The sequence below is a fragment of the Maniola jurtina genome, chromosome 6 (genome assembly GCF_905333055.1).
Source record: "Maniola jurtina chromosome 6, ilManJurt1.1, whole genome shotgun sequence".
Taxonomy (NCBI): domain Eukaryota; kingdom Metazoa; phylum Arthropoda; class Insecta; order Lepidoptera; family Nymphalidae; genus Maniola; species Maniola jurtina.
Window position 1 is genome coordinate 7970843 of NC_060034.1, and position 13507 is coordinate 7984349.

The 13507-nt window shown below is 35.4% G+C and overlaps 1 protein-coding gene across 1 annotated transcript in view; it reads right to left on the bottom strand.

Annotated features, from left to right (window-relative positions):
* LOC123866462 (teneurin-a) overlaps positions 1-13507 on the bottom strand; it is a 285360-nt gene that overhangs the window by 149804 nt on the left and 122049 nt on the right. Inside the window, exon 5 of the mRNA XM_045908036.1 lies at positions 7474-7573. Coding sequence (XP_045763992.1) covers positions 7474-7573 — 100 coding nt within the window. The remainder of the gene's footprint in view (positions 1-7473; positions 7574-13507) is intronic.

Genomic DNA, 13507 nt, shown 5'->3' on the forward strand with positions numbered 1-13507 from the left:
TATTTTCATTCGTTTGAAACTCTTCTTGAACAATATGTACCGACAGTTGACCATACAATTATTTTAGGTGACTTTAATACGTGTCTCCTCAAAGATGATGCGCGTGCGAAACGCTTGACTAATATTGTTAATAGTTCCAACCTACAGTTGCTTCCATCCTTGGCCACGCATTTCTTTCCAAATTGCGCTCCCTCTCAGCTGGATTTGATTATGGTCTCCTCTAGAGAACATGTAAGCTCACATGGTCAATTTTCAGCAGAAGCCTTTTCCTATCATGATCTCGTATATGTATCATATAAAATACGTCCTCCGAAAGCCAAGCCAACCGTTGTCATGCGACGGAGCTTCAAGAATTTTAATAATGATAGGTTCCTACAGGATCTCAACAACATAGATTGGGATACCATTTTTGATGCTGCTACAGTGGATGAAAAGCTCAATTTATTTAATTCTTTGTTAATTGAAATCTTTGATGTGCATGCACCACTGCGCCCAATCAAGTTGAAACATTTACCGGCTCCGTGGCTAACTAAAGAAATAAAAATTATTATGTCTAAACGTAACAAAGCAAAAGCTAAATATAAACTACAACCAACTGAAGAGCATCTCGATAAATACAAAAAACTACGGAACCGATGCAGTAAACTTTGCCGAGATGCTCAACGTGACTATATTCATAAGTCTATTGATAACAGTAACCCTTTTAAAACCTGGAAATTCCTAAATTCACTTGGGATTGGCAAGCAACATTGTCAGACCGTAAAGAATGTAAACTTGGATGACTTGAATAGACATTTTACCGCAATTACGCCAATGGATAGCCATATAAAAAATGATACTTTAAACCGTATTACTGCATCACCTACTCCTGACTCTCCCCCATTCATATTTAACTCAATTACTCCTGATGACGTCAAAAAACACATCTTGGCAATCAAATCTGATGCTGTTGGCAGTGATGGTATAAGCCGGAAAATGATAATGCTTGTGCTGGAAAAAGTGACCCCGATTCTTTGTCATATTCTTAATTACTCGTTATCGACCAGTACTTTTCCCAGCGCGTGGCGTGCAGCGTATGTTATTCCTGTTCCCAAAACAACTAATCCCTCATCTTTCTCTCACTATCGACCAATTTCTATTCTTCCGTTCCTTTCTAAAGTAGCTGAACGTATAGTTTCCTCTCAACTTCGCCTTTACCTATCCTATAATAACCTACTTAATCCTCACCAGTCAGGTTTTCGGCCAGGACACAGCACTGTCACTGCGCTCACTAAGATCTGTGATGACATTCGTTACGGTCTTGACAACAAACTTGTGACAATTATTGTTCTTCTTGATTTTAGTAATGCTTTTAACACGGTTGATTTTGATATAATGCTAGCCACGCTTAAGTCTATTAATATATCACAAGACGTTGTGAACTGGTTTCACTCTTATTTATGGCATCGTCAGCAACGTATCCGTATTGATAATAAGTTTTCCTCCGTCTCCTGTCTCCGTGCTGGTGTGCCTCAAGGAGGTGTCCTTTCGCCACTTCTTTTTGCTATATTTATTAATTCTATCTCCCATTCCCTCTCCTCGTCTTACCATCTTTACGCCGATGACCTACAAATTTACTTATCTGTACCTGCGGATGAAGTGATGATGGGTATTTGTAAAATTAATTCAGACTTATGTAAAATTAGTACTTGGAGTGAGTCGCACGGGCTAACTATAAACGCTAGTAAGTCACAGGCTGCTATCATCGGTAACCCTAAGCTAACCTGTAAAATCGATCCCAATTCTGTAGGTTCGATTGTGCTGAATAACTCGACATTGCCTTTCAGTCATACTGTCAAGAATCTCGGCTTGTTTATTGACTCGTCATTCTCCTGGATTCCGCATATCAATTATGTAAGCAGACGCCTTTTCGCTGCTGTCGGCTCCCTTAAAAGATGGAAGAATCTCCTCCCAATCAAAACAAAAATATCCTTGGCTGAATCTCTGCTCTTACCCATTCTTGATTATGCCGATAGCAGCTATACGGATTTGAACGAGGAGTTACTAAACAAGCTGGAACGGTTGCAAAATCTTTGCATTCGATTTGTCTTTGGCTTGAGAAAATTTGACCATGTCAGCGAATACCGTTCTCGTCTCAAGTGGTTGCCAATTAGACGGCGACGAAATTTCCACGTCCTCATTCTACTCTTTTCTATTCTCTATGAGCCTCACACTCCTCCCTACCTTAAAGATCGCTTCACTTTCCTCGGTGCTGCTGATCGCCACATGAAGTTGCGCTCTTGCTCGGATAACAAGCTCCAAACCCCAAGAAATTACACAAAATTCTACGGGAGGTCCTTTACGGTACATGCAGTACAACTGTGGAATGACCTCCCCAAGAATATTCGAAGTTCGAAATCCCTGCCCATTTTTAAAAATCGTTTGAAAGAATTCTACTTATCTATGCCATAATAGTTTAAATATTGTTTTTATTTATTATATTATTATTTTTTATATTATATGTATCCCTTTTATATTATATGCAAGTAACTATATTGTCATATATAGCATATACATATATATTTATATATTATATATATATAATTACTTTTTTATGTTTATTAGTATATATATAAATCTTTATAAAAAAATCCTTGCGACTTGGTACTATCCAACCTCCTTCCTGGAACTTCTCCTTTCAGCAAAGGTTGCCTGGTAGAGATTGCTCCAAGCAATAAGGCCGCCTTTGCACACAATTGTTTTTTTTCTGTTTTCTTCTTACTGTGTTGTTATCCTTATATGTGTTTTTGTGTGCAATAAAGAGTTTCTATCTATCTATCTATCTAAGATCTTTTAAAGAAGATTCTCCTCCTTTTTTCAGAAGATTTTTTGTTAACATAAACATTGGTTTATCTTGTAGGTTATTTTGTAACTATTTTGTTTATTACTTACAAAACAATAATGTGTTGTATATTTGTTAATGTCAATACATAAAATATAATATCGGCAATATTTGATTTGGAAAACATCGCGGATAAACCCAAGAAAATATATACATTTCCCGTAAACTTACATACTTATTATTACCAAGTTACACGTTGGCCCTTGTCTCGCTATCGAGACGGTCAAAGCTACATTTGCATTTAGATAGCAAACCAATACAGTTCAAATAACTTTAGGTAGTAAAAGTAATAACATAAAATGAGATTTTAAGGTTAGATCATGCATTATTTAGGTTCAATTTAAAAGCTAACGCGCTGGGCAAGGGTTGAATCGTGAACAGGCAAAATTGTGACCGCTAAGGGTACCCTATAAGGTATTAATGACCTTAGTTCTAGCGCCCCCAGTGGGATATGAAAAGCTCATTAATATTTTGACTATATCGTATATCAAGATTACGTATTTATACCTAGTTAGGTATTCGTACCTATTATCAAATATTAATGCCCTGTACCTCTTACGTGTTTAAGAATGAATTAAATATTTGCTAATGGATTTTTAAATTTCTTAAAAATAGACATGTTGGGCGATTCAGAACACTCGATTCGCTAAGTTACCGTTCGATAAGACGTACTCTTCATTGAAAAATACGTCTTATCGAACGATAACTTACCGAATCGAGTGTTCTGAATCGCCCGGCAGGGCTGCCGATGAAAAAGTAAAGGTGAAATCCCCTGGTTTGAGTTCCAACTCTATTAAGTTCAGTAGGTAGGTAGGTAGGTTCTATCTCGCAAGCAGCGTGCATAAGACATCTAACTTTTGATTTTAACTATTCTAATAGCAAAGAAATAAAACTTACTGTGTATTTTTATCGGAAACATATTCCCCTATTTAACAAAAGGGAGTGCATTTCAGAAATTTCAGTATAGCTAATTTTAAAATTGCATTTCAGTTTTTCGTTGAACAAAAAGTAGATAAGGGGTTTTGGCGGTAAATAGATTCAGTAGAGCATTTCCATGTCCCGGTGGTGCGGCGGGCGGGAGTACGTCCGGTATCTGTACACTGCATCATACGAACTGATGAAAATGGTTATCATGGCAATACCTATTTTTAATAGTTACCGTCTTTAGGGTGCAGAACGAGCAAGCTGAATGGCGCCTAATGCCACGATTACATGGACGAGTTGATGGCTCTACGCGTAGCGCAATTTTGCGACCCTGCGGCACCACTCGCGACCTAGGTGACGCACCTCTACGATCTACGTGGTGCGCCTCTGCAACCTACGCGGCGCGCCTCTACTATCTACGCGGCTCGCCTCTCCAATCTACGCGGCGCGCTTCTGCATCCGATTTATGCGGCCCGCCTCTGCGACCTACGCGGTCCGCCTCTGCGTCCTACGCGGTGCGTTGTTGCGAAGTACAAACCGCCCGCCTTGTGTGGAGTCGCTAGCTTCTTTTTCTTTCTCTTGATCTTGTCCCATTTCAATTAGGGTCGGGCCGGGCATTCTTATACGTAAGCCTAGTATTGATTTGGTTGTCTATTCTGGTTTGTCATTGGCAAGATGTTCGCCAATGAAAACCCAAGAGTTTAGGGCATGGAGCCGCTATTATTTTCATTTATAACAATTTCAACCGTATGTAAAAGTGAATGATAAAGTTAAGTTTTTAATTTATCAATTTCAACACAGTTTTAGGTTGATAAAGTAAAAACTTAACTTTATCGTCATATTTTTTTATCACTTACTAGTAGGTACAGTTCCATCTTTGGAAATTTAATTTTTCAGAATATTCTAGAGTTAACTGCAGTGTAACATGATGTTACACGAGCGGCTAGGTACGTTAATTACATAAAATTCTGACGTCACCGGAGGATCGCGCTCTGCCTTAGGTGAAGTTGCACGGACGAGTCTGTAAATTTACTGCTATTTAGCACACAATGACTTTAGTTAAAGTTACGTATTTATACGCTGTATTAACTGCATATTTGATTTAAACTACTACGTAGGTATGTATATTATTAAACAATTAAATTAAACAAGAAAATTAGGGGCAATTTAAAGTCGAAATAATAGATGACATAATATAAATGCGACAATAGAATTCGTCGTCTTCTCAATTTTGACCGACGCGGTTTAAACGCATAGGTTTCTTATAGGAACTTACTCCACATCCTTTATTGTAAACTAGCGACCCGCCCCGGCTTCGCACGGGTGGACATTTATTTTTTCTATTTTCCGGGATAAAATATAGCCTATACGGATCCGGAAGAATCCCTCTAAGTAATGATAAAAGAAATTTTGAAATCGGTCCAGTAGTTTTTGAGCCTATTCAATACAAACATACAAAAATACAAAGGTTTCCTCTTTATAATATTAAGTATAGATTAGTATAGATAATATGTAAATACTTTAGGTATATTTATTATGTAGGGAAATTTTAATATCTTGTAAGCTTTGAGGAAATGGGTATATAAGGTGCTTAAACATCAGCTATTTGAAATTTAGGTTTACATCGAGTCGACAGAAGGACGAATATTCGGGGATTTGTTTGCCGAACGAGAATAAATAACTGGGCTTAGATTATCGCTGATACAGATTTATTTCCTTCGCCAACGGATTCGTATGAATTGAAATCTGTATTTATAATGCTATCAATATTTCATCGTTTTGATATAGTCAGTCATTTTATTTTTTACTTAGATAAAGTAAATATATCATTCGAAGTTCCAGTTCTGATTGTTTTACAGGCAAATGTTGTGATCATAACTGGCAGTGGCATTAAGCCGATCATTATTGGTTCTGTGGGCAGTGGAGGCTTTATTACCATACATCAGACTTCAGAATCCTGAGAATAAACTGAACAAACACCGAACAAAGTAACGTTACTCGTTGCCCAAATTGTACGTCGTTGTATATTATTATCGATGTTAAATTGTCCATACTTATTTATTTACACTACTCATAAATAGAGTCTCTAAACTTAAAAGAACATTTTATTCATAACCAAGAGCACTTAAAATTGAAATATAAAGTAAGCATTTCGTGATGTTTTATTTGTAAAAAATTAACCATGTAGTACCTACCTATTATTTAATGAAGAAAGATATTACAAATGTTTTTCAAAAAAACACTTCATTAATAAAGTAAGCTGCTGATTCCCCGGCTTCCGTAAACAGAACTAGAATTAAAAATGTAAATCGGAGAACATTCTCGTTCTAAAGTTTCAAGTATTTTCTCACGGATAAGTTTAAATTAATGTAGAACGTCACAGCACTTTTGCATGCTGCCGAAGCGTGCCGACTGGAGGGTCCGTCAATTTTTTATTAGGTACGAGTTGCCCTTCACATTGAGAATGTACCTACGTTAAATTAAAGGTTCCGGCTCTTATTAGGGTTCCGTATCTTCAGATAAAAAAGGAACCCTTATGGGATTTCTTTATTGTCTGTGATTGGTTGTCAAGACCCGTCAAGGTAATCAAAACGTATAAGCTAGAATCATGAAATTAGTCAGTAGCAATGTCTTATAGCACAAAGAAAGGAGGAAAATCCGAAATCCGAGAATAAAATTGAAAAGTGTTAGTATGTGATGGTGCGGAACCCTTTGTGTGCAAGTTCGACTCGCACTTGCCTGGTTTTATTTAATGAGAAACCACACTAGGGGTTTTTATTACTCTTGACACGTCAAATTTTGTCTCTCCGAAATGTTTTAGCCGGTTTCTATTCAATAGGCACGCGGTTGGCATGCGGAACATTCACGATCCTTTTGATGAGAGCTAAGATTAATTTCAGAGGGTTTGAAAGCTCAAAGGAAATTTTGGAATGTAAGTGCATTAATAAAGGTTTTTCAGACTTCTGATAGGCACTCTTTTACCGTCAGAAATGTCTTTATTAAATTTGTGGGCTTTTACGAACACATTCGGTGACTTTATTGCTCGAGTCACTGCTAAAATTTAAGCTTCCATATAGCCTTTTGAACTTTGCCACTAAAAGGTTTTTTAATTGTTTTACACAACGTGTTCAAATTAATTTCCTTCAATGCCATAAAAATGTTTCCGGGCCAAAATTTCGTTTATAAATAAATATATGGATTCTAGATCGGGTTTAAATTGGTAACATATTGTTCCTGGTGCGCATAAAAAAGTGTTAGAAAAGTTATCAATTTCGCAATGTCAAAAAATAATTATTCAGAGTTCGGACACAATATGTAAATATGTTATTTTAAACGCGTAATTTAGCTTTACTAATGGATATTATTGCACGTATTGCTAAATCTTCTTGGTATATTCTTAACGAAGCATTTTTTTGATGTTCAACCCTTACAAAAGTTGGTTAAATATATATAAACAGTAAACACTCTTACTTGTCGACTCAACCATAGACTACAAATACTACGATGTAAATACCTTGGGTTAATTTTCCGAATGTACGATAACAAGTGGCAATGGCTCCCTGCAAATCAAGTAACAGGGTTGTAGGTCCATTTTTTCACTATGGTATGTTATAGCTTTCAGACAAGGGCTTGGACACCGAATCAGCTGTAAAATATTCTTTTCATACCTGTGGCTAGAACTGGAATGTCCCGTTGTGGAGCTGGAAATTGGTGAACGAGCAGGATATGTACCAGAACCGCCGTGGCCACCTTCCGACATCACGAATTCTGGAACAATATTAAAAAAGTTGAGGATTATGTGGCGTAGTTGTGACAACGCATATCAATCGATGCAGCTTGATCGTGTAAGACGGTTAAGACGTCAGGCTCCTAGTCGGGGGACCGCGGTTCGATCCCGGGCACGCACCTCTAACTTTTCGGAGCAACGTGCGTTTTAAACAATCAAATATTAGCTTAAACAGTGAAGAACAACATCGTAAGGAAACCTGCATGCCTGAGAGTTCTACATAATGTTCTGAAAGATATGTGAAGTCTGCCAATTTGCACTTGGCCAGCGTGGTAGTCTATCACCGTAGTCATTAAGTTATGCTGAATCCCAATTAAAACTAAATTACCTGCAAAGTCTCTTAAAAATAACACAAGCTGCATTTCTGTCAACAATATGCATATTTTCTTAAAGAAGATAGCATTAAAAACATTTTTTGTATTGTTGAGGAAAACCCGTATAAATCATACATAGACACGAAATCCGATTACATCTGTTCTCGGCGGAGCGAAGCCTTTTCATCTCTGCATCTCGTGTTGTACTTTCTACTACTCGTATTTTTGTTTGAAAATACCCTTGCGCATTGTAAATTAACGACTTAATACTCTACTTTGATAATAATATGATCTCGGTTTTTGATGAACAGCTTATATCAGAATTATAATTAAGTCTTAATTATTGTCAATTTGATAATATAAACAAGAAATTTATACTTACTAACTTAAATGTACCTATTGCCCGATAGGTATGAATTCAAGTCAATTATTAATTGTAAGTTTAGATAGATACTTTTACATTAATTTACCTATTAGCGGCTAGCCTTTCTATAAAACTAAGTCCCGCACAATAACTAATGAATAAAATCTGTCTATTACCTAGATATATGCAGCCAACCAATATACCTAATGTTAATGCTGTATGTATTCTAAATAAAAATAAAGAATAAATAAAGAATAAACTTAATGACCTCAAATGAGTGCTATAGTAGTAAACTAGATACAATCACAAAACGTGCTCATCTACACACGTAGCTACATGAAGTTGCACTCATGTTCGAATAACAAGCTCCAAACCCAAAGAATTCTGCGAGAAATCTTTTTTTTTCCTATTTTGTGTGCGATAAAGTTTTTATCTATGTTTTAGAGATCTATCTATGGTTTAGAGAAAGTAGAAACAGGACATCCGGGACACGACGACGCTCAGTAACTATCAATCCTTCTGTCACGCTATCGACACTACATTTGTTTGCTTTCACCATTTTTGTCTTAGTGTTTCCACGCTTCTTTGGTGTATTTTGCGGCTTGTAACGGCGATCAATCTATTGTGGCCTTTGAGCATGATGGATGTTTCAGTCTTTCTAGTCATAGATCCCCGCAACACTAGGTATCGTATTATTATCGCAGAATATTACTGTGGTTCAAAAATTAACAAAAGTTTCACACTAGTGTCATTTCTCAGTATAATTATATTTTAATTCTCAAGTATAAATGATTAATAGTAAGGTAAGAGGAAGTCATAACTACATGCAGTCATCGCTTATGATATTTAGTATTTATCTTAAAACTCATGTATTCATTTTAAGTAAATTTTTGTTTATGTCAATATTATAACCAATTTAACAATTAGATTGTATTCATATTTGCCGTACGTAAATTTTCAGGAATTTAAATTTTAACGCTCTGGTTTAGAGTTAAAAGTCGATAGCATCATCGAACGATTAACCAGCGTAGAGTTGAGGTATTTTAGTTTTGACTAATGTGTTAGTGAAGATACTGGGACGTGATTAGATGTCCCGATGCACCGCTCGCGTTGATAAACTGCCACCGTCGAAATTTAGTAAAATATGACTTCCGTGTACCATTTTGTTCATCACTCGCAAATATATTACGCAGTTCTTCCGGGATGTATGATATGTAAATACACGCTAAAGCGGAAGAGTCTAAAACAAATCTGGCGTGTTCTAGTTATTCATTGCAGTGATGTTTATTTAGAGCTTATGTATGGAATTGATCTAAGGTACGAGTATTCCCTATCGACATGGGCTTGTTTTCGCGTTTGTAATGTATTACGTGATTCGTTTTCATCAATACTTGACCGTGATTTATCCGAAGCCTCAATTCAATCTGAATGTCGTTATGGTTTGTGACTTTATCAAAATCAAAAATCTTTTCTTTTTCCTGTAGGAGTGCTAAGTCTATGACTCTATCGCTGGTTCGGAATACAGTTTCTACTAAATAGAGCCGACAAAAACTCAGCAATTGCTCTTTTCATATCATAAAAGTTACAATATTACCAATGTAACAATTCACTTCCCCATTTTGTGGGCAAATGAAAGCTCAGCCGGTTGTTTCCTTTGACTTAATAAGTATGTTTTAAGAGCTGTTTAGATTTGTGTAATGGCAAATATAAAAAACGTGGTTTTGTGTATCTCCTCTTTTTTATACATTTTAGAGAAGTAAATTGCAAATTTTAAACTTCAAAATGTGTATTAGACCTTTACTAATATGAGCAAAATAATAATTAAATTTTATTCTGCTCGATATCAGGCCTGGTAAACAGATTAGGATCGAGAGGATGGTTTATATCGGCTAGCAGGTTCGAAAATACGCTTCATGGGAAATAATGGACCATTAAGTTAATCTTATGTTTTAAAATTTAATATGGATTAAACGCCGCACGTAATTATCATAATACATTTTTACTTGAAAATAAAATTTAAGATTTTGAAAGACAATCACACGTGAAAATTGTGATCTATTGAAAATATTCATGTAGACAAATGTAAAAAATCAAAGTCTGTATAATTGTCTGCATTGGATTGGCTTAATTTCTCTCTACGTTACGCGCACTGAATATTAAAGGAAGGTTGGGCATCAGAGTTGCCCAAGCACTAAGAGATTTCAATACAAATCCAGAAAATTGAATATCTACTGACAATCATTTGTTTTTCACCTACTTATATGATTATAAAATGACTAGCGACCGCCCACGGTATCGCACGACGAAAATATAAATAAAATCTTTTACCTTATTCCGTGAGAATTTCGAAAAAAGCGACTTTATTCCTTGTCTAAATAATTACAAAGGGAACTTGTAAGCAAAATTTCAGCTTTCAAGGCCTGAAAGCTAAAATTCCCGAGCGAGAACTGTGTCGTGTAAGTGAGCTACGAACTTTAGTCTAGAAGTGTTTACAGTACCAAATTATGATTAGATTGGATTAGAATACTAAACGTATATCTACCTATTAATTATTATTAGAATTTGCTTAAATATCAAAGAAGAGCCCAAAATATTACTGTAATTTTGTCTATTTCGCCATTAAATACTTGATCTCGTTTACGGTCCTTTGAAGATTGTTTCAAGTTTTCACAAAGTTAGCCTAATAATTTATTGTTTACCGTTACTCTTCCGGCTATTTTACTTAAGTTGACTATTATACTAAATAATAAATATATTCATTGATTTAATTAATATACATGAGTACATAGCTTGTTGTGTTATGTTATTTTTTTTTTGTCGAAAGCTTTTAAGCTTTCTGTTGAAAGATTTTAGCTTGATCGAGATGACCATTTTTCTAGAATAAGTGAGTAAAAATGATTAGGTATTTATGTTTCTAAAAATGGTTATATCCATCATATTTAAGCAGTAGGTATCTACTTAAGTATGGCTATGCTTACCAACATGGTTATACTAAAAGTGAAACTTTCGTCTTAATAGAACCAAAAAATGAATTAATGCACTCACAAATAAATTAAAATACAAATAAATAATTACGTTGAGAAAAATCTTAAGTTTATGGACCCAGTAGTTTGAGCTGTAGGTAAGTTGATATATTATCAGCCAGTCAAATACAATTATGATTTTATTGACGACACCAATAAATACAATATTAATGAAATAAAATACTTAAAAATTTATCTACGAGCACTTTTATTTATCTCAGTTTCAATTCTTTTTATCTAAGACTGGATCATTAATTTGTAAAAAAGTAAAATGAACAAATAAACAAAGAAACTGTTATTTAAAGATCCAGATTAGATGCAATTATATCAAATTACTAATGGATATTTAATTTATCAGATCTGTTATTTTTGCTTTAATAAACGCCTACACTTAACCCACGTAACTCTGATAGGGTTTATATTTGCTATGAGAGCCCTCATCAAAATTGACAATGTGCGTGGCTCATAAAACATTTACGGCGCGATATGTGACACGCCCGCATCGAATGAAATCACGATAATGTGAACATTACCAAAACGGCAAGCGATTTTATGATTAAATTTTACGGTCCAATTTTTACTTGCTGTATTCGATACTGGTAAATATGGGAAAAGCAAATAATGTTTAATTAGCTCATGATGAAAGGCACTCTGAAATTCAAAAATTTCTCACTGCTTGTGCGTTCTATTTTCATCAGTAAGATCACAATGATCACGTTTAAGAATGAAGTAGAATACGTCGTTTGGACAAGTGTAAATTAAAAATTTATAACTCCCCCGACAAGTAAAGGTTACAGTAACTAGAAAAGAGCTGATAGCTTTCAAATGGCTGAACCGATTTTCTTGGATTATAGCTAAGAACACTTTCAAACAAAAAACTAAATTAAAATCGGTTCATTAGTTTAGTAGCTACGATGTCACAGACAGATACACAGATACACACGTCAAACTTATAACACCAATCTTTTTGGGTCGAGGTTAAAAATAGTAATAATGTAACGCTTTAGGTCAAACTTTCAAAACAGAAACACATTCACGTCACGTGGTGTTTGGCTTTGGACGTGTGCAATTTAAGGATTTGCAAGTGTGCTTATTTATATATGTATGTATGTATATACATTTTTCTACAAAATACTACATGATTATTATTCGCTTTATCTTTCAGTTTATTGAGTTTTAATTTGAGACGTAATTAAGTCAAAGCCAATCAATGTGATTTCAACAACCAAGTAATGACATAAGTAGATAGTTAAGTTACCCGAAAAAGCACCTACCGGTCCGGCGCCCACTAATGTGTGCTCGGAAAGTAGTTTCGTCTCAAGAACGGGGGCTTAAGTACATACAACTGAAACTTGCCACCCATTAGTTACTACCCTGAACATACTATAGTTTGACTTTTGTACTTAACGGGTACTTATGAAAACAAATGGCAAATCGCGTTTCCATCAAAATGTATTAAATGCGACTCGACTTCTCTTTTGCTATACCACCACAATGTTAACGCGGCTAGATTCGAAAGAAAAAGCTTTTTAAAGTAAGAAAAGTTGTGCATTAGACGATTATGATTATTCACATTTAGATTTTGAAATAGAACTTCACTAAGAAAGGGTTTCAAAACCGATGACTATTCCAATTCAATATCATAAGGAATAACATATAAAACAGAATGTTATTTAAAATAGCTATCAATAACCTATCGACCTTTTCCCCATAATTTAGTAGAGCATTTCTATGAGTTTATTTCTTAAATTTTCACCACCTTTAAGGCTGATTCACACCAAGCACGTACACGTGACACGCGCGTAGTGACGCGTGTGAATCCGTAGACATAACTGCACGCATTATGTCTACGTGAACATTAACGGCACGCAAGCGGTATGCCATATCTCATACAATTCATACATTAACAACGCAATGGTACGCGCTACATCTAGGCTTACGCAACGCTTACGCAGCGTGTGAACAAGCTATTAGTAGTTCATGCATACGATATTATTATTTTATATTCATAATAAATGCCCATTCCACTACAATATGACAGTCATTTTATGCTTGCAAAGCAATAAGTAAATAGAAACGATGTACCTACGGTCATAATGTTCATATCAATAAAGGTACGATAATAAAATGAAACACTCACGGATTTATAGATACGCATAAAGCACACTTTGAGAGAGAGTAAGTACATTTTCAGCACAATGCTACCGGAGCGTA